Source organism: Podarcis liolepis (genome assembly GCF_965112155.1).
Source record: "Podarcis liolepis genome assembly, chromosome: Z".
In the NCBI taxonomy this organism is placed as follows: domain Eukaryota; kingdom Metazoa; phylum Chordata; class Lepidosauria; order Squamata; family Lacertidae; genus Podarcis; species Podarcis liolepis.
This window is the reverse complement of record NC_139570.1, coordinates 36,520,821-36,548,711: the sequence shown is the minus strand read 5'-3', so window position 1 is coordinate 36,548,711 and position 27,891 is coordinate 36,520,821. Positions and strand designations below refer to the sequence as shown.

General features: G+C 46.9%; 2 protein-coding genes across 8 annotated transcripts in view; one reads left to right on the top strand and one right to left on the bottom strand.

The window, feature by feature from the left end:
• The window catches only part of RALGDS (ral guanine nucleotide dissociation stimulator), a 92,615-nt gene extending 80,326 nt beyond the window's left edge, over positions 1-12,289 (top strand). For 4 of the 7 annotated variants that reach the window (XM_083485539.1, XM_083485536.1, XM_083485538.1 and 1 more), the window contains exons 10-19: positions 1,259-1,336; positions 2,351-2,437; positions 3,201-3,233; positions 3,755-3,876; positions 5,364-5,459; positions 6,780-6,984; positions 7,303-7,389; positions 7,507-7,752; positions 8,320-8,434; positions 9,095-12,289. In XM_083485539.1, the coding sequence (XP_083341665.1) occupies positions 1,259-1,336; positions 2,351-2,437; positions 3,201-3,233; positions 3,755-3,876; positions 5,364-5,459; positions 6,780-6,984; positions 7,303-7,389; positions 7,507-7,752; positions 8,320-8,434; positions 9,095-9,270 (1,245 nt within the window). In that variant the 3' untranslated portion in view covers positions 9,271-12,289. The remainder of the gene's footprint in view (positions 1-1,258; positions 1,337-2,350; positions 2,438-3,200; positions 3,234-3,754; positions 3,877-5,363; positions 5,460-6,779; positions 6,985-7,302; positions 7,390-7,506; positions 7,753-8,319; positions 8,435-9,094) is intronic. The other 3 variants (XM_083485541.1, XM_083485540.1, XM_083485537.1) reach the window with 1 other exon arrangement.
• Positions 12,290-13,549: 1,260 nt separating this feature from the next.
• CEL (carboxyl ester lipase) lies at positions 13,550-27,761 on the bottom strand. Its single transcript, XM_083485195.1, has 11 exons — positions 26,735-27,761; positions 26,157-26,307; positions 24,101-24,223; positions 22,251-22,448; positions 21,370-21,500; positions 20,118-20,225; positions 19,072-19,189; positions 17,705-17,891; positions 16,873-17,076; positions 14,738-14,935; positions 13,550-13,842 (listed from the first exon to the last, which is right to left on the bottom strand). Exons 1-11 carry the CDS (start codon positions 26,792-26,794, stop codon positions 13,647-13,649), a joined length of 1,674 nt encoding a protein of 557 aa, XP_083341321.1. The 5' UTR covers positions 26,795-27,761; the 3' UTR covers positions 13,550-13,646.
• Between the last annotated feature and the right edge of the window lie 130 nt (positions 27,762-27,891).

Genomic DNA, 27,891 nt, shown 5'->3' with positions numbered 1-27,891 from the left:
GCTTTCCCAGAATTACTGCTCACCCATCTAAGCAATGGGTGGGGTTTGCGACCCGGACCCTGGGTGACACCCCACCTTGTAGTCAGTTTTTAAATGCTCTCCTGCTTCCATGATTCCATTAAACCAGGATTCCTGCAGTCGATCCAGGCTTTTCTTGCACAGAGTTTCTGCAGAGTGTAGATCATAATCTGGCCTCTACTGATCATTTGCTCTGATTTAATGGTGGTGTGCTTACACGAAAGTGAGCATTAATCTGCTTGCACTGTGCGACTACGCATCTCAGAATCATAGAATTTTAGAGCTTAAAGGGTCCTCTAGTCATACCCCCTTTAATCAGTCGGCCACATTTTTCAAAGCATTTCCCCGTCACTTCCCTAACTGCAGAAAGCCTGATTCTTCAAGCCTGCAAACACTTTAATCTACTTTAAACGTGCATGAAAAAAACAACTGTGCATATAAAAACCATTGCATAGGAAATATAGGAGGCTGCCTGATACTGGTTGTAAGTCAGACCGTTGATCTATCAAGCTCAGTATTTCCTACGCTGACTGTCAGCAGCTCCTCAGGGGTTAAAGCAGGAAACCTTTCTACCAGGGCTGTCCAACTTTTCATACTGGGTGGGCGGCAATACTATTTTGACATGGGGGTACCTAGGCCAAAATTTGATGCCCTCAGCCCTTGTGCTGCCTTCTCCAAACCAGCACCTTGCTTACCTAGCTTTGGGAAGGCAGTGCAAGGAGTTTTTTTGGGGGGTGTGTGTTAAATGTTGCCAAGGGTTTCCAGAAAAGGTTTTGAGGTCCACCTGTGGCCCTTGGCTGTACATTGGGCCACACTAGCCCTACTTGGAGATACCATTGGGGATTGAACCTAATGCACCCACAGCATATGCTGTAGCACTGAGCTGTGGCCCTTCCCTTAAAAACGAACTAAGATTGTAGTCCTCGTGGTTCTGAATAAGAGGTTGAAATAAATAAGAAGCTGTCTTCTACTGAGTCAGATCCTCATTATACGGAGCCAAATGCTCAGTCCATCTTGCTCACTATCATCTACACTGACTAGCAGCAGTTCTCCAGGGTTTCAGGCGGGGGGGGGGGGGCATAGTCTTTTCCAGGGCTACCTGGAGATGCCACCAGGGACTGAACTGTGGCCCTCCTGCCACTCTTGTTTATTGATGATTACTGCAGTCATCTCGAAAGAAAGCTGTACACCCAGACTCTCATATTAATGGTTCCCTGTCTCTCTTTCCTTGGCAATGCAGGAGGGGACATCCAAGTTCGCCACCCTAGAGATTAACCCAAAGAGGGCTCAGAAACGGCAGCAGCAGCAGCGGGAGATGGTGAGTCGGATATGGGGTTTTATAGGACTTTTTACCAGAGAGGCTGTGTGGTTTAGTGGTTAGGGTGCCAGGCTAGGACTTGGGAGGTCAGGATTCAAATCCTCACTGGAAGCTCACTGCGTAGCCTCAGGCCAGCCTAACCCACCTCACAGGGTTGTTGTGTGGGTAGAACAGGAAGAGAACTATGTATGCCACCTTTATGTATGCCAGGGAAGTTTTTAATGTATGATATTTTAGTGTTTTTTGGTTTCTATGGAAGCCGCCCAGAGTGGCTGGGGAAACCCAGCCAGATGGGCGGGGTACAAATAATAAATTATTATTATTATTATTATTATTATTATTATTATTATTATTTAGCTCCTTGGAGGAAAGATGGGATATAAATGCAATAAAGAAATACCAAGCCAGATTCATAAGTCTGTGCTATTTGGAGATATCAGCAGAATTTCAGATTCTTGGTTAGAGAAATAGGTTTTTCGTTTTACCTTCTCACTTGATCCTTCTAAGCCAGGGGTAAGGAACCTCTGTGGCCCTCCGGGACTCAAACTCCCATCAGCCCTTGCTGCTAGCACTGGCCAATAATCAGGAATGATGGGAGTTGTAGTCCAGCAATGTCTGGAGGGCTAGAGGCCTGCTGATCTAAATTGCAGCATTCCTTTCTGCTAGCAAGAGATGGAAGGCTGCCCCTACAGTGAGAGTGGAGGGAATACCTCTTCCGAGATCAAGCCCGGGGGGGACCTTGGTGCACTCCATATTTTGTGGAACCTTTGGTCCTGATGTGTGGTGGTGGAAATCCTCTTTATTACAGGTGGGGAAGCTTTGGCCCTCCAGACACGGCTGAACTACATTTCCCATCAGCCCCTACAAGCATTGCCAGTGACCCAGAAACATAGGCAGTTGAAGTCCAGAGGGCCAAAGCTTCCTTATCTCTCATTTTTTAACCAACTCCCATGTTGGGGCTCTCTGGACACGGTGGCTCTCTCATTGATCTTAACCCCTTGGCTCCTGTTACAGGGCGTGATGCAAGGCACCATCCCTTACCTGGGCACCTTCCTCACTGACTTAGTGATGCTGGACACAGCCATGAAGGACTACGTGGATGTAAGTATCACCAAGCCTCCCCCCCCCCCCGCTCCCTCTTTCAAGCAAACTAATCTTTCCTTTGCCACGTTCCCTGTTGCGCTAATTTTTTTCCTGTAAAGAAATGGCACACCACTGCATAACGTTTCCATGATGGAACCTTATAAGGTCTCCCTAAGAGTCTCACATGAGCAGATATTTTTACCTGTAGTCACACTGCCCCCTGGTGGACATTTGTAGCTTCCTACAGATTTTAAAGGGGTGCCTAAATGCATTTTTTTGTTATTGGGAAACCATTTCAACTGCAAGCCTAAACAGCATCACCAAAACGAGAACAGCCCCTGCTCATGAGGGGCGTACAGTTGAAAATCTGAAATGCAAGTGCCGTTGAAAAATGAGTCTTGTGGTTTTTCCCATCTCTGACCATTACACAATGCTGCCTGGGCCTGATGGGACTCCAGCAACATTTGGAGGGCCATAGGTTCCTCAGCCCTGTTAAACAGAGTACAGCAAAGACTTGTGGCTCATTGGTAGGACATCTGCTTTGCATGCAGAAGGTTCTGGGTTCAAATCCCTGGCATCTCCAGGTTTATTTCATAATCCTTTTTTACAGAAAAGTACAGTTTTCTGATTAGATCCTTGAATCTGTTATTTTTGCTGCAAACTTACCTATTCTTAAAAGTTTTTCCACATTTTGGATACTCAGAAATTGAACCGGTAGGCAGCTGGGGACGGGGGTGGGGCATTCGCCGGGTTTTAACGACCTGCTTTTCTTTTCTTTCAGGCTGGCCTGATCAACTTTGAGAAAAGGAGGAAGGTGAGAACTGTTGTTGTTTTTAACCAACTTTATGATGAGTAGCAAACGTTTTATAGGTGGCTTTAAATTCTCAATAAAGTGCAGCAGCCGTAAACAAGGGAGAGAATAAAACCAGCATACCAAACTGAGGCTTCCAAGCACTGAGCATTCTCAATGGCCATAGAATTTCTCTATAGCTCAGTGGGGTTGGGGAACCAGAAATTGGAGGTGGGTGGGGGGATGGAATGGAGTATACTGGGAGGAGGGTATGGCTGGCTGGGGGGTGGAATGGAGTATGATGGGAAAGTGGCTGGCAGGCACCCTAAACGACAGCACTCTGCCCTGTTTCATTAATACTTTTTATACGCTTTGTGACTTATCAGCCAGGTCTGATAGGAGTTGTAGTCCAGAAACTCTGGAAGGCTGTAGGTCAGGGAAGGGTGCCGTAGGACCCCTTACAGTGATATTTCTGGGCTAGCAAGGAAGTGTATGGAGAGCCAAGTTTAACCCTGCTTTCCCCCACCCCCACTCTCCACCTGCAGGAGTTTGAAGTCATCGCCCAGATCAAACTGCTCCAGTCAGCCTGCAACAACTACAACTTCACGCAGGAAGATCGCTTTGTGGTCTGGTTCCATAGCATCGAGCGGCTCAGTGAGGCAGAGAGGTGAGCCCTCTCCTTCCCCCCTCATCTCAAATATTAAATCACGTGGGCTTCCAGTGGGCTTCCCCAGTCCAAGCAAGTACCTTTGCTGAACACTAAAGATCACAGGTGAGGAGAGGGCTCTGTGCTTACGTCCTGCTTGCAGGCTTCCCATTGGGGCATCTGGTTGGCCACTGTGAGAATGGGATGTTGGACTAGATAGGCCATTGGCCCTGATCCAGCAGGACTCTTGTGCCCTACCTCCACTGTCAGAGGTAATACCAGTTACCACAAATCACAAGTGGGGAGAGTGGCCGTTGTGCTCAGTTCCTGTACTGGGGCTTCACATTGAGGCCACTGTTTGGCCTGATCCAGCACCAGTCTCTTCTTACATCCTGCTTAGTTGGGGTGCTTTCAATAGGAGGCTCCATTTACATCTTCATCGCTGTTCCTCTTGAGGACCAGAAACTTGTCCTTTTTTTAAAAAAAGGATTACGTATCGACGCCATACACACAAAAACATAGTTAGCACAATGGACGTAAAGATGTGCTTAAGACCATACATCCCCCATGGGCACTATGCCATGAAATTTCTAAGAAATTTTGGAGTCATCATATGACTTTTCCCCTCAGGCTCCCCCATCCAACCCATTTGAGAGTTTCAATCCTACCCAAATAATATTCAGTAAAATCCATTCCTTCTACACTCCAATTAACCCACCTGTGAATGAGGTGGTAAATTTCATGCACAGCTGAGGGCTCAGTTTTAAGAAGGTTGGCGGGTCGAAGGTCGGCGGTTTGAATCCCCACGACGGGCTGAGCTCCCGTTGCTCAGTCCCTGACCCTGCCAACCTAGCAGTTCGAAGCACGTCAAAGTGCAAGTAGATAAATAGGTACCACTCCGGCGGGAAGGTAAATGGCATTTCCGTGCGCTGCTCTGGTTTGCCAGAAGCGGTTTAGTCATGCTGGCCACATGACCCGAAAGCTGTACGCCGGCTCCCTCGGCCAATAAAGCGAGATGAGCGCCGCAACCCCAGAGTCAATTCACGACTGGACCTAATGGTCAGGGGTCCCTTTACCCTTTACCTTTAGGGTAGGGGTGAGGAACCTTTTCCAGTCAAGTGTTGTGCATGATCATTATCAACCTCCCAGGGATAGCAGGTCAGTGGTGGGCAAGGCTAGAGGTGAAAGTGAGTGGAGCAACAGGTATCACTCTCACCTTTTACACTGTAGGCTATGCCTACCCCCACATCTCTCCCTGTAGGCAGGCAAGAGGCATTGCCCCCTTTCCAAGAGCAGGGCTGGTGAAAGGATGTGGCCTGTGAACGGGAGGGCAGAGCCCAGGAAGAGAGTCTGGAGGGTCGGACAGAGAAGCCTGGGAGGCCACTTTGGAACCCCTGGGCCTGAAGTCTCCCCCATCCTGCAGGAGGATGAAGAGAACAGCTCTTGAGGCAAGAGGCTCAAAGTTGATGCAAACACCAACCAGTGTCCTTTCTCTCCATTCCTTCCAGCTACGGCCTCTCCTGTGAGATTGAGCCCCTGTCGGAGTCAGCCAGCAACACCCTGAAGGCGAAGAAAAACACAGGGATCATCAAGCGCTGGAGCGAGTAAGTCCTTGTGGGTCAATCCCAAAGTGCAGTGTTGCTCCAGGGGCATCTCTGAGCCCTCATTTTAAGAGCCAGCTTAAAACAAGTTGGGGCTAGAGGACAGCTTTGAGAGACACTCTGGCTGCAGAAATTGTTTATTATTTATGTCTTTATTTAGAACACTCATACCCTGCTCTTCAGCCAAAATGGCTCCCGGAGCAGCTTATAATACAATGAAAACAAGACAGTCCCTGCCCACAGATTTCCAATCTTCTTTTAAAAAAACAAAAAACAGCCCTCCACAACACATAAGGAAAAAGGGACAAGGAGGGAAGAGGAAAATAAAAATCTAAACTCAGGCATAGACATTCCTATAATAACCATCCCGCACAGTTTAGGGGCAGGAGGTGCCCAGTGGAGCTGGCATCTCACACCAGAGTGTACCATTGCTGCAGTGGCTGCCTTCAGGTGAAATGAGGAGGCGTCATCAAGAACTTGAGGAGACAGGAAGTAGCTGCCTTTATACTGAGGCTAGCAGAACACTCCTCTCTTTCACACACACTCTCTCTCTCTCACTCACTCTCTCTCTCTCTCTTTTGCTGCATGAGGCACAAGCCAAGAATGTACATTGGCCCCTTCCAGAAGCCAACTAGACTGGAGTTGAATTTTTCGTCCAACTTTGGGGATGGGCTAGCTTAGAGGGGTTACTTGTAACAGTGGGTTGTCGGGCATTGTTGGACTACAATGCCCATCACCCCCCAGCCAGCTTGGTCATGGATGATGAGAGTTGCAGTCCAACCGCATCTGGGGACCCAAAGCTAGTTAATGCAATTTTAATTAACATCCTACTGGCTTGAGTACCCTTGTTTTATTTTAAGCCCAAGGCCTGTAGGGATTGAACCTGGGACCTTCTGAAGGGGGAATATATACCTTGGTCTCCCGGGTCCTTGTCCAACACTCCAACCACTACATCACCATGGCTCTAGCCAATATTATCTACACTGACTGGCAGCAGTCTCTGCCAAGCCTATCTGGAGATGCTGGTGATTGAGCATGCAATTTTCTGCTTGCAATGTTCTGCATGCTAGAGCTCTTCCTTTAAAAACAACGTAAGATCCTAGTCCTCATGGTTCTGAACTGAAGCCTCATTTTAATAGACTACTGGCCTGGCTTAGAATGTTCCTGTCTCGCACAATACTGTCTACACTCACCGGCAGCAGCTCTCCAGGGTTCGAGGCAGGGAGCGTAGATGTCACTGGGGAGTGAGCCTGGGGCCTTCTGCCTTGAGCCACCTGGGCCCCTTCCTGAAAGCTGCTGATTTGCTTTCCTTGTTCTTCCCAGCCGGCAGGCCCCCAGCACCGAATCCTCCTGTGCCAGCGGCAGCTCCCACTCCAAGTCCTTTGACCAGCTGAAGTGCGGTCCCTACCTGTGCAGTGGGGACATGGCTGACTCCGTCAGTGTCACGTCGGCCGGCTCCAGCAGCTCCGACGTGGAGGAGATCAACATCAGCTTCATCCCTGACTCTCCCGAGGGTCAAGAGAAGAAGGTACAAGACAGCGTCCTGCTAGGCCCCGCTTGTGCCCAGGGGGGCAGGTGGCAGGTGGCAGGTGCGCCCCGTTGTCGGGGGAGAGGCCTACTTTCCCTTTGGGGGCAGGGGACAGGTTTTGGAACGGGCAGGCCTGGAAATCCTTCTGTCCCAAGGCAAACGCCTGTAGGGAGCAGGCTTCAGAGGCTGTTGGCGGTGGGCGGGGCGGGTGGGCGGAGCTGATATGAGCCCCTCCCCCTCCTGTGCTCGAGGTGGGAGGGGCCTGTGCCTTGCAAGCCGCCGCGTGTTTCTGAAATGTAATTTATCCCGCCCCATTAGTGTTACCTTCCCGCCCTGGACGCCCAGACGTTCAACTCCGCTTCTGGCCAGGAGGGGGTGCCCCTGAGCACTGCCTGTAGTAGAAAGGTGATTTTTCTCAATAAGGAATACCTGGGGAGGCAGAAAAGGAAACACCCGCTGTGTTGCAGGAGGCTTAAATAAAGCCCTTTAATTCTCTCCCCTCTTTCTCTCCTCCCTCCGCAGTTCTGGGAATCCACCTCGCTTTCCTCCCTGGACACCTCTGGAATCGGCTCGAGTTCTAGCAGCGCCTCCTCCTCCTCTGTCTCTTCCACGCCAGTGACGGCCTCCCGCACCCACAAGCGCTCTGTCTCAGGCATCTCTAGCTACTCCTCTCTCTCCTTGCCCCTCTATAACCAGCAAATTGACGACTGTTGCATCATCCGGGTCAGCTTGGCCGTGGAGAATGGAAACATGTACAAGAGCATTCTGGTGAGGGTCTTTTGATGAGGAGGGGTCTTTGTTTTTCTGTGAGGTGGGTAGTTGGGTGCACTTCGAAATCCGGAGGGTTTTTTCAGGAAGCCTTTTGGGTGCAAATGTAAAGAGCCTGCCTAGGATATCTGTTCACTAAATGTTCTGTGCTAGTCCTTAGGAAGCTGCCTTAAACCAAGTCAGACCATCAGCTCATCTGCCTTTGTACTTCCTACACTGACCAGCAGAGGCTCTCTAGGATTTCAGGCAGGGAGTCCTATCTCAGCCCTACTAGGGGGATGCCAGGGATTGAACTGGGACCTTCTGCAGGCAAAGCAGATCCTCTGCCCACTGAACTCTAGATGCTCCTGATGAACGTTGGAAGCTGCCTTACACCGAGTCAGACCATGGGCCGATTTTGCTCAGTACTGTCAACACTGACAGGCAGTAGCCTTCCAGAGTTTCAAGGAAGGTTACCTCCAAGCCCTTCCTGGAGGTGCCATGGGCAAGTGAACCTGGGGCCTTCAGCATTCAAGATTAGGTGCTTGCCTAAATGTGGGTTTTTGTTTTTACATTAATATTTTCCAGGTAACCAGCCAGGACAAGACCCCGGTTGTGATCCGTAAAGCCATGGCCAAACACAATCTGGATGGGGACCGGCCGGAGGACTATGAGCTCATTCAGATCATCTCAGAAGAGAGAGGTGAGGTGCCGTGGTTACTTAGCCACGATTATGGCTATGTTTTCCCTCCACTGTCAGAGGCAGTGTGCCTCTCAACGCCAGTTGCTGGGAATTGCAAGTCAGAAAAAGTGCCGCTGCAGTTAAGAGTCCTGCTCATGGCTTCCAATTTGGGTACCTGGTTGGCCATGCTGACCATTGGCCATGCTGGCTGGGGCTGGTGGGAATTGGAGCTGTTCCCCTCTCTGTAAAGGTAAAGGTAAAAGGACCCCTGACCATTAGGTCCAGTTGTGGCTGACTCTGGGGTTGCGGCGCTCATCTCGCTTTATTGGCCGAGGGAGCCGGCGTACAGCTTCCGGGTCATGTGGCCAGCACGACTCTGGCGAACCAGAGCAGCACACGGAAACGCTGTTCACCTTCCCGCTGGAGCGGTACCTATTTATCTACTTGCACTTTGACACGCTTTCAAACTGCTAGGTTGGTAGGAGCAGGGACCGAGCAACGAGTGCTCACCCCGTCACGGGGATTCAAACCGCCAACCTTTTGATCAGCAAGTCTTAGGCTCTGTGGTTTAACCCACAGTGCCACCCGCGTCCCTTCTCCGTAGCATCTCCTTAAAAGCCCAGTCCTTGAACCTGACTTCTTCTCTCCCACTCTCCCACTCCCCCCCCCTTGTCCCCCTAGAACTGAAAATCCCGGACAACGCCAATGTCTTCTACGCCATGAACTCTGCTGCCAACTACGACTTTGTGCTCAAGAAGAGAGGCTTCTCCAAGGCCGTCAAGATCAAGCATGGATCGAGCTCCACGCTGCCACGGATGAAGCAGAAAGGCCTCAAAATTGCCAAAGGCATCTTCTAACCCCTGGGGCAGAGGGTCACCTGCCCCACCCACGGGCTTTGCCCCCTCACCAACTCAGTGCTGTTCCACTCTTGGCTACCAGTCTGTCTTAAACGCCATGGGGTTGGGGGCAGGTGTGTGAGAGATGATGTGATTGATCTCCCCAGCCCGGCAGCCTTGACCCTTTTCTCCATCTTGCCAAGAAGGTGCCCCAGCCGAAACCCTGGAAATTGGAAGCGGGATCCCTTAGCAGCAACACCGCTCCTGCACGTTGCTCTCCGCGCTTTCTCTCTCTCTGCGTTGGCAGCAGCTGGCCCTTACCTTTAAATCAGGTCTGCATCTCGTCTTTTTTAAAAACAACAACAACGAGGAGGACATTTTTATTTTCCATTAAAAAAAACACAACACCTTTCCATGGTGCAAGCCAAGCTTACGTGGCTGCCTGAAGCCGTAGCCTGCCTTAGGTGTCTACACCGATCAGCGTGGTGCTGCTAAGGGGGTTTTGCTTTCTCCATTCTCTGCTAAGATGCACCCGAGCAGAGGCTGGGGACTGGGAGTTCAGGAGATTGGAGCGAGCCCATGTGTGGGACAACGACTGTCTTCATCTTCCATGCTCCTGGATACAGTTCCTTCTTGGTTGTCCTGGTCAAGCGAACTCACTGCCTGGAATTGGTCCAGAAATGCACTTTTTTGTCCTCAACAGGAGTCTGAAACTTTCCCCCACCGCTGCCTGTCCACATGGAGGGCCCTGTGGATTCCTCGTGTGGATTTAAGGCCACCAGCGAAGGTGGATCCTGTGCCAGAATAGGGTCAACCCACTCAAGACTTTTTTGAACTTTTCCAAACTCCTTCCCCCTCCCCTTTCCATTAAGAGCCTCCACCAAAGATCAAAAATGGCAAGCGTGTTTCTATGACAAAACGCCTCCGCTGGCCAACAGAGGCAGGAGTTGAAGGAAGTTGGTTTCTGTACAAAACACACTGTAAATAAGGACCTTGGGTGGAGAGAAGGATGAGGTGGGAGGAGGGCTAAGTGATTTGCTCTAGAGGGTTGCAAGGAAACTGCCCCCCTCCCTCTTGGGAAGTGCCACTCCAGTTTTTTTCTTGTGTGTGTTTAATGGACTAAGAACCTTTGACAGTGAAGTAGGGTCTGTGGACTATTGTCTGATGTGATCAGATTTTTTTTTTTGTAAAGAGAATCTCAAAATGAATTTACTAATGTTCCACCCCACCCCACCCCACTCCCAATATTTATTGCTTGTGTAAATAGACTGGTTGGATTTGTACATTTTACTAACACTGTTTAAATATCCGTTAGCGTGGTCAGTTTTATGTTTTTGAATTGTGTGAGACCTTTTGAGTGTGTGAATGGGGGAATATGCTACATACTCCTTTGTTGAAACTTACAGGACATTTCAGACAGGGTTTCTTGGGTGGAGTCAAAAGTGCATTAGCACAAGGAGGGTGAACCTTTGCCTTCCCCACCCCCCAAAGTTGCTGGACTCTTAATTCACATTGTTCCTGACCACTGCCTATTTTATCTGCAGGTGTCCCCCAACCCACCTCTGCCCCCTCCCCCACATGGCAAGGGAAAATGTCTTCTGATTTTATCTTTACCACTAAAATATTGCCACAAGCTTTTCACTAAACACTATGAAGAGGCCATGCAGATCCTCTCCAAGCTCCAAAATTCTGCTGCCTCCTTTGCGCTCTGTGTGAGCTTGCGTCTGTCTGTGTCACTGTGGTTATAGGACTGGAGGGAGCAAACAGACCCACAGCACACTCATAATCATAAAAGTGACTAAGCTAGAGTCCTCCACACCTCAGGACTTCCATTGGAGCAGCCTTGGTGATACACTTGACTAAAAAGAACCACAATGAGCACAGCTAGAAACATGGGAGTGAATGAGGTGTAAGTAATCTGCAACATCTTTGTCTGTGCAGGCTTTGCAATTTCTGGTTCTAGAGCTGGCCTATCTAAGGTGGTGCCATCCAGGTGTGGATGGGAGTCCTGCCTCCCTCCCATCTAGAGGTTGGGAGCCAAGCATCAGCTAAAGGGCACCTTCTTGGCTTAGCCTTATGAGAGCTTCTCTTAACCTAATCCTCAGAAGTCATCTGCTTTCTTGCTCAGGATCTCATAGAAAAGAGGGCTGTTAATTCTCCAGTTGCCAGACCTGTTTTTATAAGCCCAGGGTTTGGGGGATTCTTTTAAAACACCCCCACCCCACCCCCTACACCAGAACAGCATTATCTGAAAGGCAATCGGCTTTGCTCTGCCTATGAAGGGAGCGGATAGTCTCCTTGAAGGCAGCAGTGGGCTGTCTTATCTTTATCCCACTTTTACTGTCCAATCTGCTTCTGGTGTTGATCCTGTAAATAAGGTTTTATTTCTTCTTGTTTAGACAAACGCTGGAAGATACTCCCCTATCCGTTTTGTAGAACAGTGGCTTCCTTGCGTTTTCGCTCTTGGTGGCTTTAAGCAACAGAATAGCTTCCTTTTTGTCTCCATCCCCTTTTGCTGCCGGCTGGGAGGATGGGGATCTGTGGCCTTTGTTGCCAGCCATTGTCAAGGACTCTCTCTGTGGATCAGCCAGTGCAGAACATTTTGCTAGACCTGCACCAGGTTCCCTGGATATGTTCACCCACAAAATCCTTGTGCACACACAAAAAAGGCCTCAGGCCTGGAGTTGTGACACTGCGTCCCTGCTAGGCTTCCACTAAATCCTTTTTATACATGTACCTTTTCCAGAAACTTCCTCCCCACACCCAGTTCTTCCTCACTGCACAAACACTTCTTCCTGAAGCTTTTTTCCTTAACAGCTGCTGCTTCTCCCTACTTTTCATTGGAGTGTGACAACAGAGTCCACAGCTGCTAGGGTGTGTGTGTGTGTGTGTGTGTACGTGAGTGTGTGGTCCATGTTGGTGACTGTACATGAGGTATATTTTGTACCAATTTCCTTGAAGTAGCACACTACCTGGTGTGATTGTATACAGCAATGCAATTAGCCTTTTTCAATAAAAATGCTGATTTTGAGGCAAAGGACCAAGTTGTTCCCAGCTTCTTTGTGCCGTGAGCAAACAGTTATTCCCCCCCCCCAAAAAAAAGGATGCTATTGAACTGGAAAAGCAGGAGAGGCTGTAAGAACGGAGATTTGGGTGCTTCCCTGCCACGTATGGAAGTTCATTCACTGGTGCTCATGTGAGTTTTCTGCAATGCCCACTACAAAACACTGTCCTGTATCCCCTCTGCACTTAACATGAGAATAGGAAAACAATAACCACCAGGATGGTGTTCAGATGAGGATGGAATGAACCACGCTGAGCCCACAATCAATTCTTGCCTGGAAGCACCACTTCATTATTAAATGAAAGAGAGGCATGCTAGTTTTTAAAAAACTGCATGGGGTAGGTAGAAAGGTGTTCTTTTCCTCCCCTCTGGTAACACTGTTAATTCAGGTGGGCTCATCCAGTGAAACTGATTAGCAGGAGAACGAGAAAAGGAACTGCTACTTTCTCTTATACTGCATAGAAATTGAAACTTTTGGGTTGGGCTATACATATATTTTTAAAATTTCAACTGTCCTGAAGTTAAAACAACAGTAAGAAATATGAAATAAAGAAAACAAATAATTTTTCATAGTTTCCTACAGGAATGTTATTGTAGGGTTATAAATAACCAGTGCCTTTTTTTCTTTAAAAAATGTTTAGGGGTACTCTCATTTTCTTACTCATACTGAAATACTGCCCCTCAATGAGGCCAAACTTAGATTCACAAAATGCTTAGGGGTATGCGTCCCCCTAGAAAAAAAGCACTGTAGATAACTGAAGTGATGCTGAAACAGACCGAATGTAACTCATGGGTCTAAGTCTAGGGACCCAGCAGACAACTCCTCTTTCTGGTTGAGCATGTTGGACTTGTGTGGCCATACAATGGTCCTTGGAAGAACACAGATTAGCACATTCCGTTCCCTCAGATATCAGAGATGTAGCCAGGTATCAGAGATGTAGCCAGTTTACTTCCCTTCAGAGGGACTGCTACTCTGCTTTCTGTCCATGAATCCCCTCCCTCCTAATTACGTGACTGGTGTGCGTTTTGCCTTCAGTGGGGCACCTCATTTGGAGCCAAGCAGGCAGTCATGTACAAGCATGGATCAACTCTTGCAGAGAGCAAGAAGATCTACTGGGGCTGTTGTCATGGCCAGAATTCTAAAGGTGAGATACAATCCTTGGAAGTTTGTAAGCAGAGGTTGGATGAATGGTCTATGAATAAGGGCAAAGAACAAATAAACTCACAATCTCTGCAAAGAGTTAAAATTTATTTATTTATTCATTCTGAATCTAGGTTGGTTGGTTTATTTTGGTTCTTGGACAAATGGAAGCGACCGGTTCCCAAGTAGTTTCTACTTCTCATCCAAGGTGACGGGTGCGTCTGGCAGGCTCCTGTAGGCGACAGTCCAGAAATTCACGAAAGGAGCTCTCAGGCCTTGCTTCGCTGACTCGTAGTTGATGTCCTTGTTGATCTCCAGGTAGTAGCCATGCTGAGTATCATAAGGCACCCACCCAATGGGGACTTCCGATTCCCCTTTGTTGGGGTCACTAGGAAAGGGTGAAGAATACAAACACACTCAGTGGAAGGTTTGTGACTGGCACAGTACCAGCTTAAGTAATATAAGTCGCTAAGCATCTCATAAGATGAGGCAGGGAGGGCTATAACTCAGCGGTAGAGTCTTGCATGCAGAAGGTTCCTGGTTCAAACCTCAATGGCATCTCTGCTGATAATCAGTATATAGACAATACTGAACTAAATGGCCCAAAACTATGATAATGGTATAAGGCAGCTTCCTGTGTTTCAGATTTAGAACAGAGGCAGCCAACATGGTGTAGTTGTTGAACTACAACTTCCATCAGCCCCGGCCATGGTTGGCCAGTGGTGAGGGAGGATGGGAGTGGTATCTTGAGGGCACCATATTGACTATCCTTGATTCAGACAAACAGGGACAAAGGTGTCAGAAGTATGGGAAATAGTCCTTATGCAGAGAAGGCTGAAGGGACTAGGTCTGTTCAGCCTGGATAAAAGGAGACATGGGGCATGATACCACTAAGAACCCAAGAGCCTGACTGCTGCATCAGAGCAAAAAGGGCCCAGCATCCTGCTTTCACTGTGTCCATTGCAGGTGTCTCAATGGGAAGCCTACAAGCAGCCCCTTTCCAGTTGCTCCGCATCATCTGTTACTGAGAGGAAGACTGTTCTTTTTTCTGCCACCTGAGGATAGAACCAGTTTAAATGGGCTTGTTACAGGAGGAGATATTGGGGTTGAAGATAGAAACCGCTCAACAATGAGGTCAGTTGCATAGAGTGGTCTGACCTCAGCAATTTTCAGGTGGTTCGCAGTGGGGAGAAATAATAGGGTTTTAAAAGCTGGACAGGACTACGTCTCGTGTTTAGGGGTTTGGGAGAAGGACACTGGCAACAAAGTCGAGCAGGCCTTACCCTGTTCTGGCAAAGTTTGTCCAGTAAGCTATCATGTCCTTAGAAACCTTTCTGTGCTGAGCTCTGTAGCCCAAAGGAGTGGCAAAAGGTTTCCCAAAGACATACTGAAGGTCATCAGCATGGTCTGCACCAACCCAGCTGGGATAGACAGGCATCCGCGAATCCTGGGAAAACAGGTAGCTGTAAGTCTTGGCACTCCTAAAATGAGGGGGGGGGGGGAGAGAGAGAGAGAAAGGCATGGTGAGTAAGGAAAGAAACAGCAAAATTCACTGGGACTCAAACTCCTCTCCCAACATTCTTACTGGACATTTTTTTTTTTTTTTTAGCTTTCTATATTTTATCTGTCTTGTTTTTATTTGTGTAAGCTGCCTTGAGTCCCAGTCTCGATAAAAGACAGGATATAAATAAATGTAATATAAATAATAAGTCTTGCCCATTACTTTAAGTGGGTCTCCTCCAAGTAGGACTAGTATCCAACACAATCTTCTTCGGTTTTGTAGTCAGAGTTAATTCTGCTCAGGATTAACCCACTGAAATTAATATCCATGACTAACTTATGTCCATTAATTAAAACGGGTCTACTCATTAGGAGGACTGACACCCTTAATATTCATGTTGCTCAATGGACGTCAAAATTAAAATACACAATAAAATAGCCCCGTTAAAAACATTAAAATATCAGCCCTTGTGGTTAACATGTTTAAACAGCATAGCAATTAAAACAGGAGACTTGGGGTCAAGAAATTAAGGGGAATGCAAAGAGGCACATCTTGAAAAGATGGCAGAACAGCAGTGCAGATGGTGCCTCTTGTAGATCAGCAGGGACAGCGGTCCATAACACTAGTGCCACCAAAGGAAAAGGTCATCTCTGCCTTACCACAAACTAATAATAATTGGGCCTTGAAAAACTAATGTTATTAATTTATTTCTTATGCTGCAACCATCTCACTGAGTTGCCCCAGCCACTCTGGGCAGCTTCCAAAAAAACACAGAGAGAAAGGAGAAAAAAGCTTCCTGAAACAGGGCTGCCTTCATATGTCTATGAAAAGTTATACAGCTGTTTTAACTCTTTGACATCTGCAGGGAGAGTGTTCCATGGGATGGGCACCAATGCTGATAAAAAATATATATGCCTGGTTCCCTGTCACTTCATTTTTTGCAGTGAAGGAACTGCCAGAAGACTCTTGGAGCTGGACCTCAGTGTCCAGGGTGAACAATGGGGGTGGAGGGTTTCATTTGTTGATCTTAATACCCTTTCCGGGAAATGAAGAGGAAGTCTGCCTTTCAGAAAACTGAAGTTGTTATGCCACCCAGAAAAAGTGGTTTATATAAAGCAATGTAAAATATTCTTCAGCAAACAAAACTTTGTTTCTACAGTGTAAGTTGGTTTGAGGCACTTTAGTGGGAGGAAAAGCAACAAATAAATATAATAAATAAATACTGATCATAGAAGTGTAGAATTGGAAGGGGCCTTGAGGGTCATCTAGTCCAACCCCCTGCAATGCAGGAATATGCAGCTGTGCCATACAGGGATCGAACCTGCAAGCTTGGTGTTATCAGCACCATGGTCTAACCAACTGAGCTAAAGAAACATGCTGACATAAGAAAATGTTAATCCAGATATAGGTAAAAATATATGTATTAAAATTACATGTCTGCCTAAACAAAAAAGTTTTGAGCAGGCATTGAAAACCGTACTGTGAATATCAATTGGCAGGAAGTTCCAGTGAGTAGGTGCTGCCACACTAAAGGATCAATTCCATGCAAGTGCAGAAGAAGGAGGACACAGGATGGTAATACAGTGGTACCTTGGTTTAAGAACAGCTTAGTTTATGAAAACTTGGATTAAGAAGCTGCAAACCCAGAAGTAGGTGTTTTGGTTTGTGAACTTTGCCTTGGAATAAGAACATGTTTCACTTCCTGTTGAGTGTCTTCCATTTGTAAATTGAGTCCCCCGCTGCTATGGGAAAGCATGCCTTGGTTTAAGAACGCTTTGGTTTAAGAACGGACTTCCGGAACAGATTTAAGATTGTATAGCAAGGCACCACTGTAAGCAGAGATACTGACTGACCAGCAAGTCTCTCTCTCTCTGAAACCCTAGCTACCAACTCATTCCACCCTCCAGAAACACTCACTTGGCATTTTGGTAATGGAGACTAAGTGTCTGCTGGGTAGGCACCAGAAATATGTAGTCTGTCTCCAGGTCTATCACAGATCTTTTCATGACTTCCTGGTTTGTGTGGTCAGTCCACACCTGGGTATAGAGGGAGAAGGTTTCATTGGCTCCTTCCACCCCCTTCTCCACAGTCAGGCCCTGAGCCACACGGTACATGTCATCCCTGCAGAGAGGAACAAAATCATCAAACAGCACACGTCAGGCAAGTTTGTTCTGGATCCTGGTAGGATGCAGTTAAACCCTTAAAAAAAACCTTTTATCTATTAATTACAGTGACTAGCAAAACAGAAATTTTCAAATTCTTATAGCAAGATGTTTGAGCTTCCACCTTCATCAACTGTTCTCAGAACTGTTGAGAGCAGCTTCCAAGGTGGCAGTCCTAGAGTTGTGAGGGTGGACTGCTCAGGGGGGCTTCATTTGCTGAAGTTGAGAAATGGCTGGCACAATCCTCCAGGTGTTTGGGTGCCCCTCCAAAAGTTCTCCCTTTTTGCTAATGTTGGATCTATTCCAACATAAAACCTGTCCAATAGGTTGCGGTTTTCAGCATTAAAGGGTTCAGCAACAAGTTGATTCACTCTTTTTGGTCAAAATTTGTGGTTTCTAAAACATGTGTGTATCAGTAGTCTTATCTACATACGGGATATGACCACCCCCCATTTTTTGCATTCAGTGATATAAATTAGGAAATTAGGAGCAAGGGTGTTCCCCTCTCTGTCTTATGCCACAGGACAAGGCTGTCCTCTCATCCACCCGCATATAATCAGGTTTTGCTCCCCCACCCCACCCCTTACGCTGTGATCTTCACTAGCGGGCGATTGAGAGCAGGCATGTCAATTGAAGCAAAGAAGTGCCCATCCATGTTGTTCACCCCTGCGATGTAGTCAATGTCAGCGGCATTGGCAAAGAGATTTTCTGGGTTATCTGGGAGGAAATCTCCGTCAACCACTGGGGAGAAGGCAAGGTAATGGACGAGAGGATCTGCAGGGGGAGGAGAGAACCAATTGGACTGTTTAGGATAGGAAAGGGATGTCCTGTGTCCTGCAGGAGGGATGTCATATGCTATACTACAGCAAAGCTACTGAACTGCAAATTTCTAGTCCTTGTGATACACAGGCTATGGTAGTAAATAGAACATGATATATAGGTGACTGGGGTTACGTTCCAGGGATCATGCCTGAAGTCAAAACAGAGTATAGTCAAAATACATTGGGTTTAACGGCAGGTGGGATTACCAAAGTTATTTCTCCTGGACCTGCACCCTCACTTTCCACCACCTGTTAATTAAAAATAAATAAATAAGGCCAAGCACATGAAGCCAGATGTGCACAAGTTAAATGTAAGTTAACTGTATATAACTATCAGAATACCCATTGCTGGGAATCAAGAATTGGGAGAGAGCTGTTATGCTCAGATCTTGCTTGTGGGCTTCCTAGAAATGGCATCTAGGTTGGCCACTGTGAATTCCTCCAAGGGACCTTGTTGAAAGAGCAAATCTTACACTTTGGGATGGGAATTAATACTCTGCCTGTAGCGCTCATCTTCTTCCTTTTCTTATTTAATAGTAATTCCTATTTGAGCATGCTAGGTGACCTCCCAGATCCTCTCCACTTTTCAAATCCTATGTGCTATCTGTGCGTTTTTTTGTGTGTGTGGTGCAGAACTGGCCTTGTTACAGGCGCCACATAACGTTCATTCCATATTTTTTCAAAAATCAATCTTAAAACATGGCGGGGGGGGGGGAACCACACTATGGAACTCCCTGCCCAATGACAACAGGCTGGCACCTTCGCTGTACCCTTTCCAGCACCTGCCAAAAACATTTTTGCTTTGACAAACCTATCCACAGAAACGTAGCGTGTTGGAATGTTTCTTAATCTGGTTTTTAGCTTATCATTAGTTTTAATTATTTGCTGAAGGCTTTTAACTGTTGCTTTTAACAGGGTTTATTTTTTAAGCATAATTTCATATATTTATTCTTTTCATAAACTGCTTTAAAAGTTTTGCGATATATAAAGATTTTACAAAATAAATAAATAGCATTCATTTTTAAAAGACACTTCTGTTTAGCTTTCCGAAATCTCTGGAGAGACTGTTGCTCCTCACAGTTTACAGAGACACCCATTCCCAGCCCCACCTCACCGCTTGAAGTCCAACTTACAGCGCAGATTAAGCACCTCTAGGTGGTAAGCAAGCGTCAGGGCCTTGGGGTCGGTGACCTTGAGGCAGTTCGCTAGCTTTGTGGTGTTGTCTGTTGGGCAGCCAACTTTCTGAGCTACCTGCAAGAAGAGTCAGAGGAGAAATTCAGGCAAGTTCACGTTCAAACAAGACCACTTCCCAATGGGCATTTTCCGAAAACCATGTACAGTCATACCTCATGTTACGTTTGCTTCAGGTTGCATGTTTTCAGGTTGCGTCCCATGGTGACCCAGAAGTACCGGAAAGGATTACTTCCAGGTTTCGATGCTCGGGCATGCGCAGACACACAAAATGACACCACGTGCATGTGAATCATGACCTGCGCATGTGCAGACGCGCAGATGTGGGTTTCATTCTCTTCAGGTTGCGAACGGGGCTCCAGAACGGATCCCGTCCGCAACCAGAGGTACCACTGTACCTCGCGAGCCAAAGAACACAGCCTATCCCTTCAAAATCCATAATTCTTCCATACAACATGTAAAAAGTGCTGTGCAAAGGTTTAACTGTTCTATTAGTGACTCCTGCCCAACTGAAGATAGCACAACACTGGAGGCATCAGTCCCCTTTTACCATCCAAGCCTGGGGAAGTAAAGTATGGAATCAGGCACTATCTGAGAAAAGAACAAGAGCAACAAACATGCCAGATGTGTTAAATCTAAAGCTTATTTCTCAGTCACCTGGTACCTTTTCATTGAGTTCATCTTACGTTAGGAGAGCGAACATCTCCCTCCAGGTTCACAATGCCCATTATGGGGAGATACGATTCCCAAGGAGTTTTGTTCCCCTGGCATAGTTGTTTTGTACACTTGTCTCTGCTTTGTTATCAGTTCTCACCATCATAAAAAGTACTCCATTTTATCTATAATTTTTCAGAATTCAATGCATCATAATTTCTTGTTTTGTTATTGTCATGCTACATGGATGTGGTTTTTGTGTTACTCCGGAAAAAAATGTGAAAAATCATTTTGAAAAAAGAAAAGAAAACTCTCCAATTTGACGCTGCATTACCTTGGTAGCCCAGTAGAGGGGGTTCTTCTGAATGGCCCAAGAGCAGAGGCCGACTCCACTCTGGCTGATAGCCCGCTTGATCAATCCTTTGTTGTAAGGCGACAGCATCTACAGTGCAGGAGAAGGGACAGAAGACAGTCATAGGAGATCATAGGAAGTTGCTTTATACCGAGTCAGACAACCAGTCTGTCGTGATGCTCGGCAGAAGAAGGACTTGATAATAATAATAATAATAATAATAATAATAATAATAATAATAATAATAATTTATACCCCGCCTATCTGACTGAGTTTCCCCAGCCACTGTGGGCAGCTTCCAATCGAGTGTTAAAAACAATACAGCATTAAATATTAAAAACTTCCCTAAACAGGGCTGCTTTCAGATGTCTTTTAAAGATAAGATAGATGCTTATTTCCTTCACATCTGAAGGGAGGGCACTGATATCCAAGACAAAAAAAATAAAGCTCAGAAGGTGGTACTTGGTAAGAGGACAGCATTCAGAAAATTTCAGCTTCCCTTTGGGGAGGGAAATCAAGCTTCTAGTCCTTATTTTGTTTAGGAAAATAGGAAGCCGCTATCTAGGGCTGGCATACAGTGGTACCTCGGGTTAAGAACTTAATTCGTTATGGAGGTCTGTTCTTAACCTGAAACTGTTCTTAACCTGAGGAAACACTTTAGCTAATGGGGCCTCCCGCTGCTGCCATGCCACCAGAGCACGATTTCTGTTCTCATCTTGAAGCAAAGTTCTTAACCCGAGGTACTATTTCTGGGTTAGCGGAGTCTGTAACCTGAAGCGTCTGTAACCTGAGGTACCACTGTATTTCAAAAAGTGAAAATCCAGACACAAAAGTTGTTGAGCTTGTTTTGGCGAAGTTGTTGAACCTGGGGCATTCTGAAGGCAAAGTATGTGCTCCACACCACTGAGCTTTGGCCCTTTCTCCTAAAAATATAATAGGATTCTAGTCCTCAAAGTTCTGAATAAAGGGATGCTCTATACCACTGAGCTATTACAGCTCTTCCCCAAGCTGCCGTTTCACAACAGACCCTCTCCACCCGTCCCTTGCTCCTCCCAGCATTCCACCCCACTCCCTGATTGCCACTCATTCTTCCAGTAGCTCTTTCCCCACAATAACAAAACCACATATTGTGACTCAACTCCTGAACCAATCAAGAGCCCCACACCTAGGAAAAATTAAAATTAAATTGAATTAAACCCTTAAAAAAATGAAATAGAAAGAAAGGGCCCCATACCTGTAAGGAGACACTGACGGCCCCAGCAGACTCTCCAAAGATTGTGATGTTGTCGGGGTCCCCTCCAAAGTTCTTTATGTTTCTCTTGACCCAGGCAATGGCCATGTGCTGGTCTTTGAGGCCATAGTTACCTGAAAGAAAAGAGTTGCAGTCACACACACACACACACCCCCCCCCCTAGGAGTAAGCCTGCAGGGCTGTTGTCAAGCAGAAAAGTGGGACATAAATATTTCAGTTAAATAAATAAATAAATAAATAAATAACTCAGCTGAGCTTTTCTGAGCCAGACCACTGTGAGGCCAGACCAGGAAAAGCAACTCAAAAAACTTTTAGCATTAAAAAACACCATAAGATTTTGCAGATTAGATGTATTGTGTGTGATTTTCAGTTGTCAGGTACATATACACATGTAGGTGTAGATCAGGGATGGCAAACCAGGAGCCCTCCATATGTTTTTGGACTCCAACTCCCATCAGCCTCAGCCAGCAAGGCCACCAGTCTGGGATGATGGGAGCTGTATTCCAGCAACATCTGGAAGGCTACAGATCCCCTTTCCCTGAATTAAGGAGGAACATTTCCTGCTGCATGCTAGACATGGAAGAATGCCTCTGAAAAAGGCATTCCCTAATTAAATAATTCCTCTTCTTAGATCAGGAATGGCACTCCAGATGTTAAGACTCCAGCTCCCATCAGCCTCAGCCAGCATGGCCAGCGTTCAGAGGAATGATGGAGCTGCAGTTCAGCAGCATACGAAGAGTCACAGGTTCCCAAGTCCCCAATGAAAAGGTTGGAGGGAAACGGCAAAACAAACTTTAACTTATGCAAAATGACTGCAGCTGCAGGGGGTGGGGGAGAAATATCCCCCCAAAGAAGGGTCTTACCTGGAAGGCTAGCATCTCCTGTGCTGAGGAAACCCAGGGGTCCAAGGCGGTAGTTGAGCGTCACCACAATGACCTTCCCACGGGTGGCAATCTCCTCCCCGTCGTAGAGGTAGTTGCTCAGGAAGTTGGGTCCCTGGCCCCCACCCCAGAGAAAGGCTCCCCCATAAATCCAGACCATCACTGGCAAGTTGGTGGACACTGAAGCAGAAAGGGAAAGGGATGAAGAAGCAGAGGTGTGAGCCAGCAGGAAGCCAGAACTCAAAGATCTCTGCCTAAATATCCATTGATGACTGATGGGGACAACAACATTTAAACCAGGAGTGCCGGAGCAGTTTTTTTTAGCTCAAGGGCCACATTCTTCTCTGGGTAACCTCCTGGGAGCCACATGCCAGTGGAGGGCATGGCTAAAGGCAAAAGTGGACAAAGCAACCAATGTAAATTTTTCCTTTCATATGGCAGGACTAGTTTCTGCACACGCTCACAAACTGTTCCCTGCTCCCTAACCAGGAAAGCAAGAGGCATTGTCAGAGGGTGCAAGGCAGGGTTGGTGAGGGATGTAACTGCAGGGTTTCCTCATGGCCAGAGAGAGGGAGGGGGCTGGAAGGCTGAGGTCCCCCTCCCACCCCAGTTTAAAGGATACAATGCCTCTATGAGGATTCCCAAAGATGCCAAAGTCATACCTCGGGTTAAAGATGATTCGGGTTAAATCTTTTCAGGTTGCGTCCTGCGGCGACCCGGAAGTACCAGAAAGGGTTACTTCTGGGTTTCGCTGCTCACGCATGGGCAGAAGCAGCAAATTGCGACCTGCGCACATGCAGACGTGCAGACACAGGTTGCATTCTGCTCATGTTACGAATGGGGCTCCGGAACGGATCCCGTTCGCAACCAGAGGTACCAACCTGTACTGATTTTCGCACGGCAAGAAATCACATGACCCCCCCCACCCACCCACACCAGCTCTCATGCAAGCTGTTGTTGTCACCCAGTGCAATGAAAGTCAAAAACAATAGCTCTCCCTCCCACAAATTAACACATGCCACTGCACTGTGAGGAAAACGTCTGCACAAGACCCCATGCTCTGCCTCAGCTATCAGCCAAAGAGCATCGGAAGAGCCCTGCTGGATCAGACCAGTGGCCCACCTAGTCCAGCATCCTGTTCTCACCGTGGCCAGCCAGCAAGTGGGAAACCAGCAAGTGGGAGCCCAAGAGCCCCCTCCTCTCCTGTGGTTTCCAGAAACTGGTATTCAGAAACACTGCTGCCTCCAGCCATAGAAAGATAGCGTAGCCATCACGGCTAGTAGCCATGAACAGCCTTCTCCTCTTTGCATTTTTCTAATCCCCTTTGAAAGCCATCTAGTTGGTGGCCATCACTACCTCCTGTGGGAGTGAGTTCCATAGTTTAACGCTGTGCTGCGTGAAGAAGGACTTTTCTCTGCCCTGAATCTTCCAACATTCAGCTTCATTGGATGCCCATGAATTCTAGTGTTACAAGAGAAGTGTGTCTGTGTGTGTGGAATTGTCCACTTTCTCCATGCCAGGTGTAATTTTATAAACATCTGTCATTTCACTTCTCACTCACCTTTCCTCTAAACCAGTGTTTCCCAAACTTGGGTCTCCAGCTTCTTTTGGGCTACAATTCCCATCATCCCTGACCCCTAGTCTTGCTAGCTAGGGATGATGGGAGTTATCATCCAAAAACAGCTGGAGCCCTAAGTTTGGGAAACACTGCTCTAAACTTAAAAGCCCCAAATGCTACAACCTTTTCCTCATAGGGGAGTCATTTGATCACTCTGGCTGCTCTTTTCTGAACCTTTTCCAATTCCACAATATCCTTTTTGATGGACACTGACCTTCTTTTTTCCCTTGAGGGACCCAGATGTTGAGATAAAGACAATCTTGGGTGCCACGCACATCTGTCTGGGTGAGTGTGGACTGCATGCAACGATTCTTATACTCCTTGGCCTGCAGGGTGCCTGAGAGAGAAATTGATGAACACACATACAGGACTGTCAGCCTGGCATCCAGAGGGAAGCTTGTTTTGTTTTATATTTTCAAATAGTTCTGGTTGAGCTACACACACACACACACACAAAAACACAAAATCACAACACAGCAAAAGAAATATCAAAACAAAAGTGGGTGATTAACACAGAGAGAGGTAAAGCCAAAGGGCATATAGTGGTTTGACACCCTGGCAATTATCACTTTGAGCAGCCTGTTGATGTAGTTGCTCTTAAGTCATAAGACCTTAACAACATGCATGGCAGGAATGCCAAAGAAGTGAAGCCTTTCTAGGCGAGTTCATTATGACAGCATCATATACACATTCAACTTGCATGACTTCAAGGCGGGCTCGTTGAAATGGCACAAATTAAATCCAAGGAAGCATCTTGGGATTGTCTGGTGCAAAATGAATTTTCAAGTTCTCCTCTTCGCTCGTGGGGGCAAGGCCTGCCCAGTTCCTAGCTCTGGGGGGCTTCCATGAGATCTTGTAGGGCCACCCAAGTTCCCGCAAAATCTCATGCAAGAGTTCCAGAGCTGGTGCAACTAATGGGTCTTGCCCACCTCCCCACAAGCAAAGCAGAGAGCTTAAAAAGCTCTTTTTAAGCTGGATAACCCAAGCAGACTCAGCACAAAAAAGAGGCTTTAAGCTCTCTGCCTTGCTTGTGAGAGACACACCTGCTCAGCACACCTGCTCCAGGAGGCCAGAAAGTTCTCTTTCTCTCTCCCCCCCCCCCCGCCCACTTGCTAGCTGCAGGATGGCTCCAAAGGTTTGGGTACATGTGGTTTTTGTGCATGGACAGAACTCTTGAAACCAGCACTAGTTGAAATTATATTGTTTATCCTCTGATCTAAAAGTCTTTATTAAGCCGGAGATTGTTATAACACCTCAATTAACAGAGCCGAATCTGTTTCCGGGACCAAATGAGATCTCAAAATTGCATGGAGTTTTTTTTAGCAACTTTTTAGTAGCAACTTTGTATGGTGACAACTTAAGCTTGGAAGACAATGGGACAGGTCTCTCTGGAAATATGGGGCGGCTATGTTTGGCAAATTGCCTCATTAGAAAAATTAACTCTGACCCTGAATGTGGCAAGAGCGAAGCACACAAACATATGTGTGTTTTGAATTATTGATGACCCAAGTCCTCCTGCATTGCACCCCTTTCCTCATAGGGGATTCACTCCAGCTAGGCCATATGGTTAAGCAAAGCATAAAAATGAGTTTAGGAACATTGGAATCTTCCTTGCATTGCTTCAAGCCATTGGTTCATCTTGCTCAGTACTGTCTACACCAACTGGCAGCAACCCTCCAGGGTTTCAGGCAAGGAGTCTCTCCCAGCTGTACCTGTATATGTCACAGGCAACTGAACAGGTGAACTTTTGCATGCCAGCTCCAGTTGCTGTTTTCTCAATCTGAGCCCCCACCCCACTGTAATTATGGAAGTAACAACACAGGGGCACCTTACATGGTTCTTGTGAGGATTCCTCATATAACGATGTAGAAGAAGAAGAAGAAGAAGAAGAAGAGTTTGGATTTGATATCCCGCTTTATCACTACCCAAAGGAGTATCAAAGTGGCTAACATTCTCCTTTCCCTTCCTCCCCCACAACAAACACTCTGTTAGGTGAGTGGGGCTGAGAGACTTCAAAGAAGTGTGCTTAGCCCAAGGTCACCCAGCAGCTGCAGGTGGAGGAGCGGAGACGAGAACCCAGTTCCCCAGATTACGAGTCTACCGCTCTTAACCACTACACCACACTGGCTCCATCCACTGGAACCATTTCCAGCATTTGGAATGTTCATAGGGGGCATTGTTAGTAGTTAAAAGTGCAGACATTGTAAAAAATAAAATACATTTTCAAAAAATGTTTTAAAAGTGCAGACATCCCCCCACTCCCTCTTTACCTGGCCAGCCTGGGTGAGGCTGGGGGTCTTCAAGAGTTTTGGTAGGTGCAGCAAAAGGGATTCCTTTGAAGATGTCCACATAATCCCCGAAAAGGCCCAACTTTTTATTGACGCCTTCCACAAAACCTCCTTCCGTGTTCACGATGCCCAGCTAAACCACAAAAAGGGAAGAAATGTATTTGAGTTTCATGTGCCATTACTTATATAGCCAAACCAACACACACAAACACAAACACAATTTTTAGTTGGGGCCGGCAGGAGGAAATGGAAATGGATAGTGGAAACCCTCTAAGATAGTCAAATGAGGACTAAGCATAGCAGGGAGAAACAGAAAATTATCTAAGTGGGGAGAATGGAATGGAATCGTTGGGAGTCTCAAACAGAGAATGCTCCATGCCGCAACATTTTGTTGCAGGACCCACTTGTATAACTCTATAAGAACACTTTAAAAAAAATTACGGTAAGCCCCTCTAATCCTATGGATTTAAGAGAATGGTTCTTTGGATCCTGATTCCTGATTAGCAGCAGCTTGGTGGTGGTCCGGTCCCTTAAGCAAATATTTTGATGCCCATGCTTACCTTTGCTGCCCCCACTGCGCCCAGGCAGAGGGCAAGACACATTACTTCCCAGCGACCCATGGTGTGCTCCAAATGGGACTTATTCAGTACAGGTAGGTCCCTTTATACCCCAAACCTGGCTCAACTTATCTCTGCATGGGACAAGGGAGTGGCACTATCGTCATGGAAGGTTCTAGGGGGCTGCCAAATAGTTTGCTGTAAATTTCCAAGGTAAATGTGGGGTGACTGGGGGTAACCTTGAGACTTACCTTGACACAGGCTGAGTTCTGTCCCCATCCATTCAACAGCTGGCACTTCTCTCACATCCAAACCTTGCTGTGAGTTATAAATGAGGAGGTGAGCACAGATGAAAAACTAGGATCAATCCCCACCTTTATGTTTCTCAGAAGGATTCAACTGAAAACAGAACTGAGGGAATTCCAACCTCAGCGTACCCTTTAAAGCAAACATTTAGAACATTCCAAATGTGATCCACACAAACCATTCTTAATGCATGGAAAGAGAAGGCAGGACTCCTAACTCCAGCACTGTCCCCTCTGGCAGCCCTCGCCTCCCGCCCACAATTTCACAACACTTCTTGACAATTTTATGTGGCCAGATGGAGAACAGAAGGTCTATACCAGTTATGTGACTTTTGTAACAGAAATACACCACTATCAGACCAAGAAATACGGACTAAATAAGGACACTTACAAACCCCTTGGCTGCTGCTTCTCCAAATCTGCACTTTTTTTGCTAACCCAGTAAGCAAACTGTCACCACTAAGGCAGCCACAAGGCCAATGGCCCCATTTGTAAGACTTGTAATAGCCACAGAAGGACAAGACCCAGGTATAACATCCATAACCTATGGCATTCTACTCAGTGCATCGGTGGGTTCACTTGACCCTATTAAACATCAAAGGGAATGTGATTTCGGCTATGAATTTGACCCAGGTCAATGGAATAGACATTGGACAAAAAATCCCTTTAAGTCTATTTTGGCAAGCAGCAGAGAATTACCCTAAAACTCATATACAGGTGGTACCTAACACCCAGGAAGCTGGCAATCCTCCATCCTGGCACCTCACCACTTCGCTAGAGGGGCTGCCCCACACTTGGTACATTGTCCATAGTCCACATGTGGTGGAAATGTACAAAAATCCAGCCCTTCTAGAA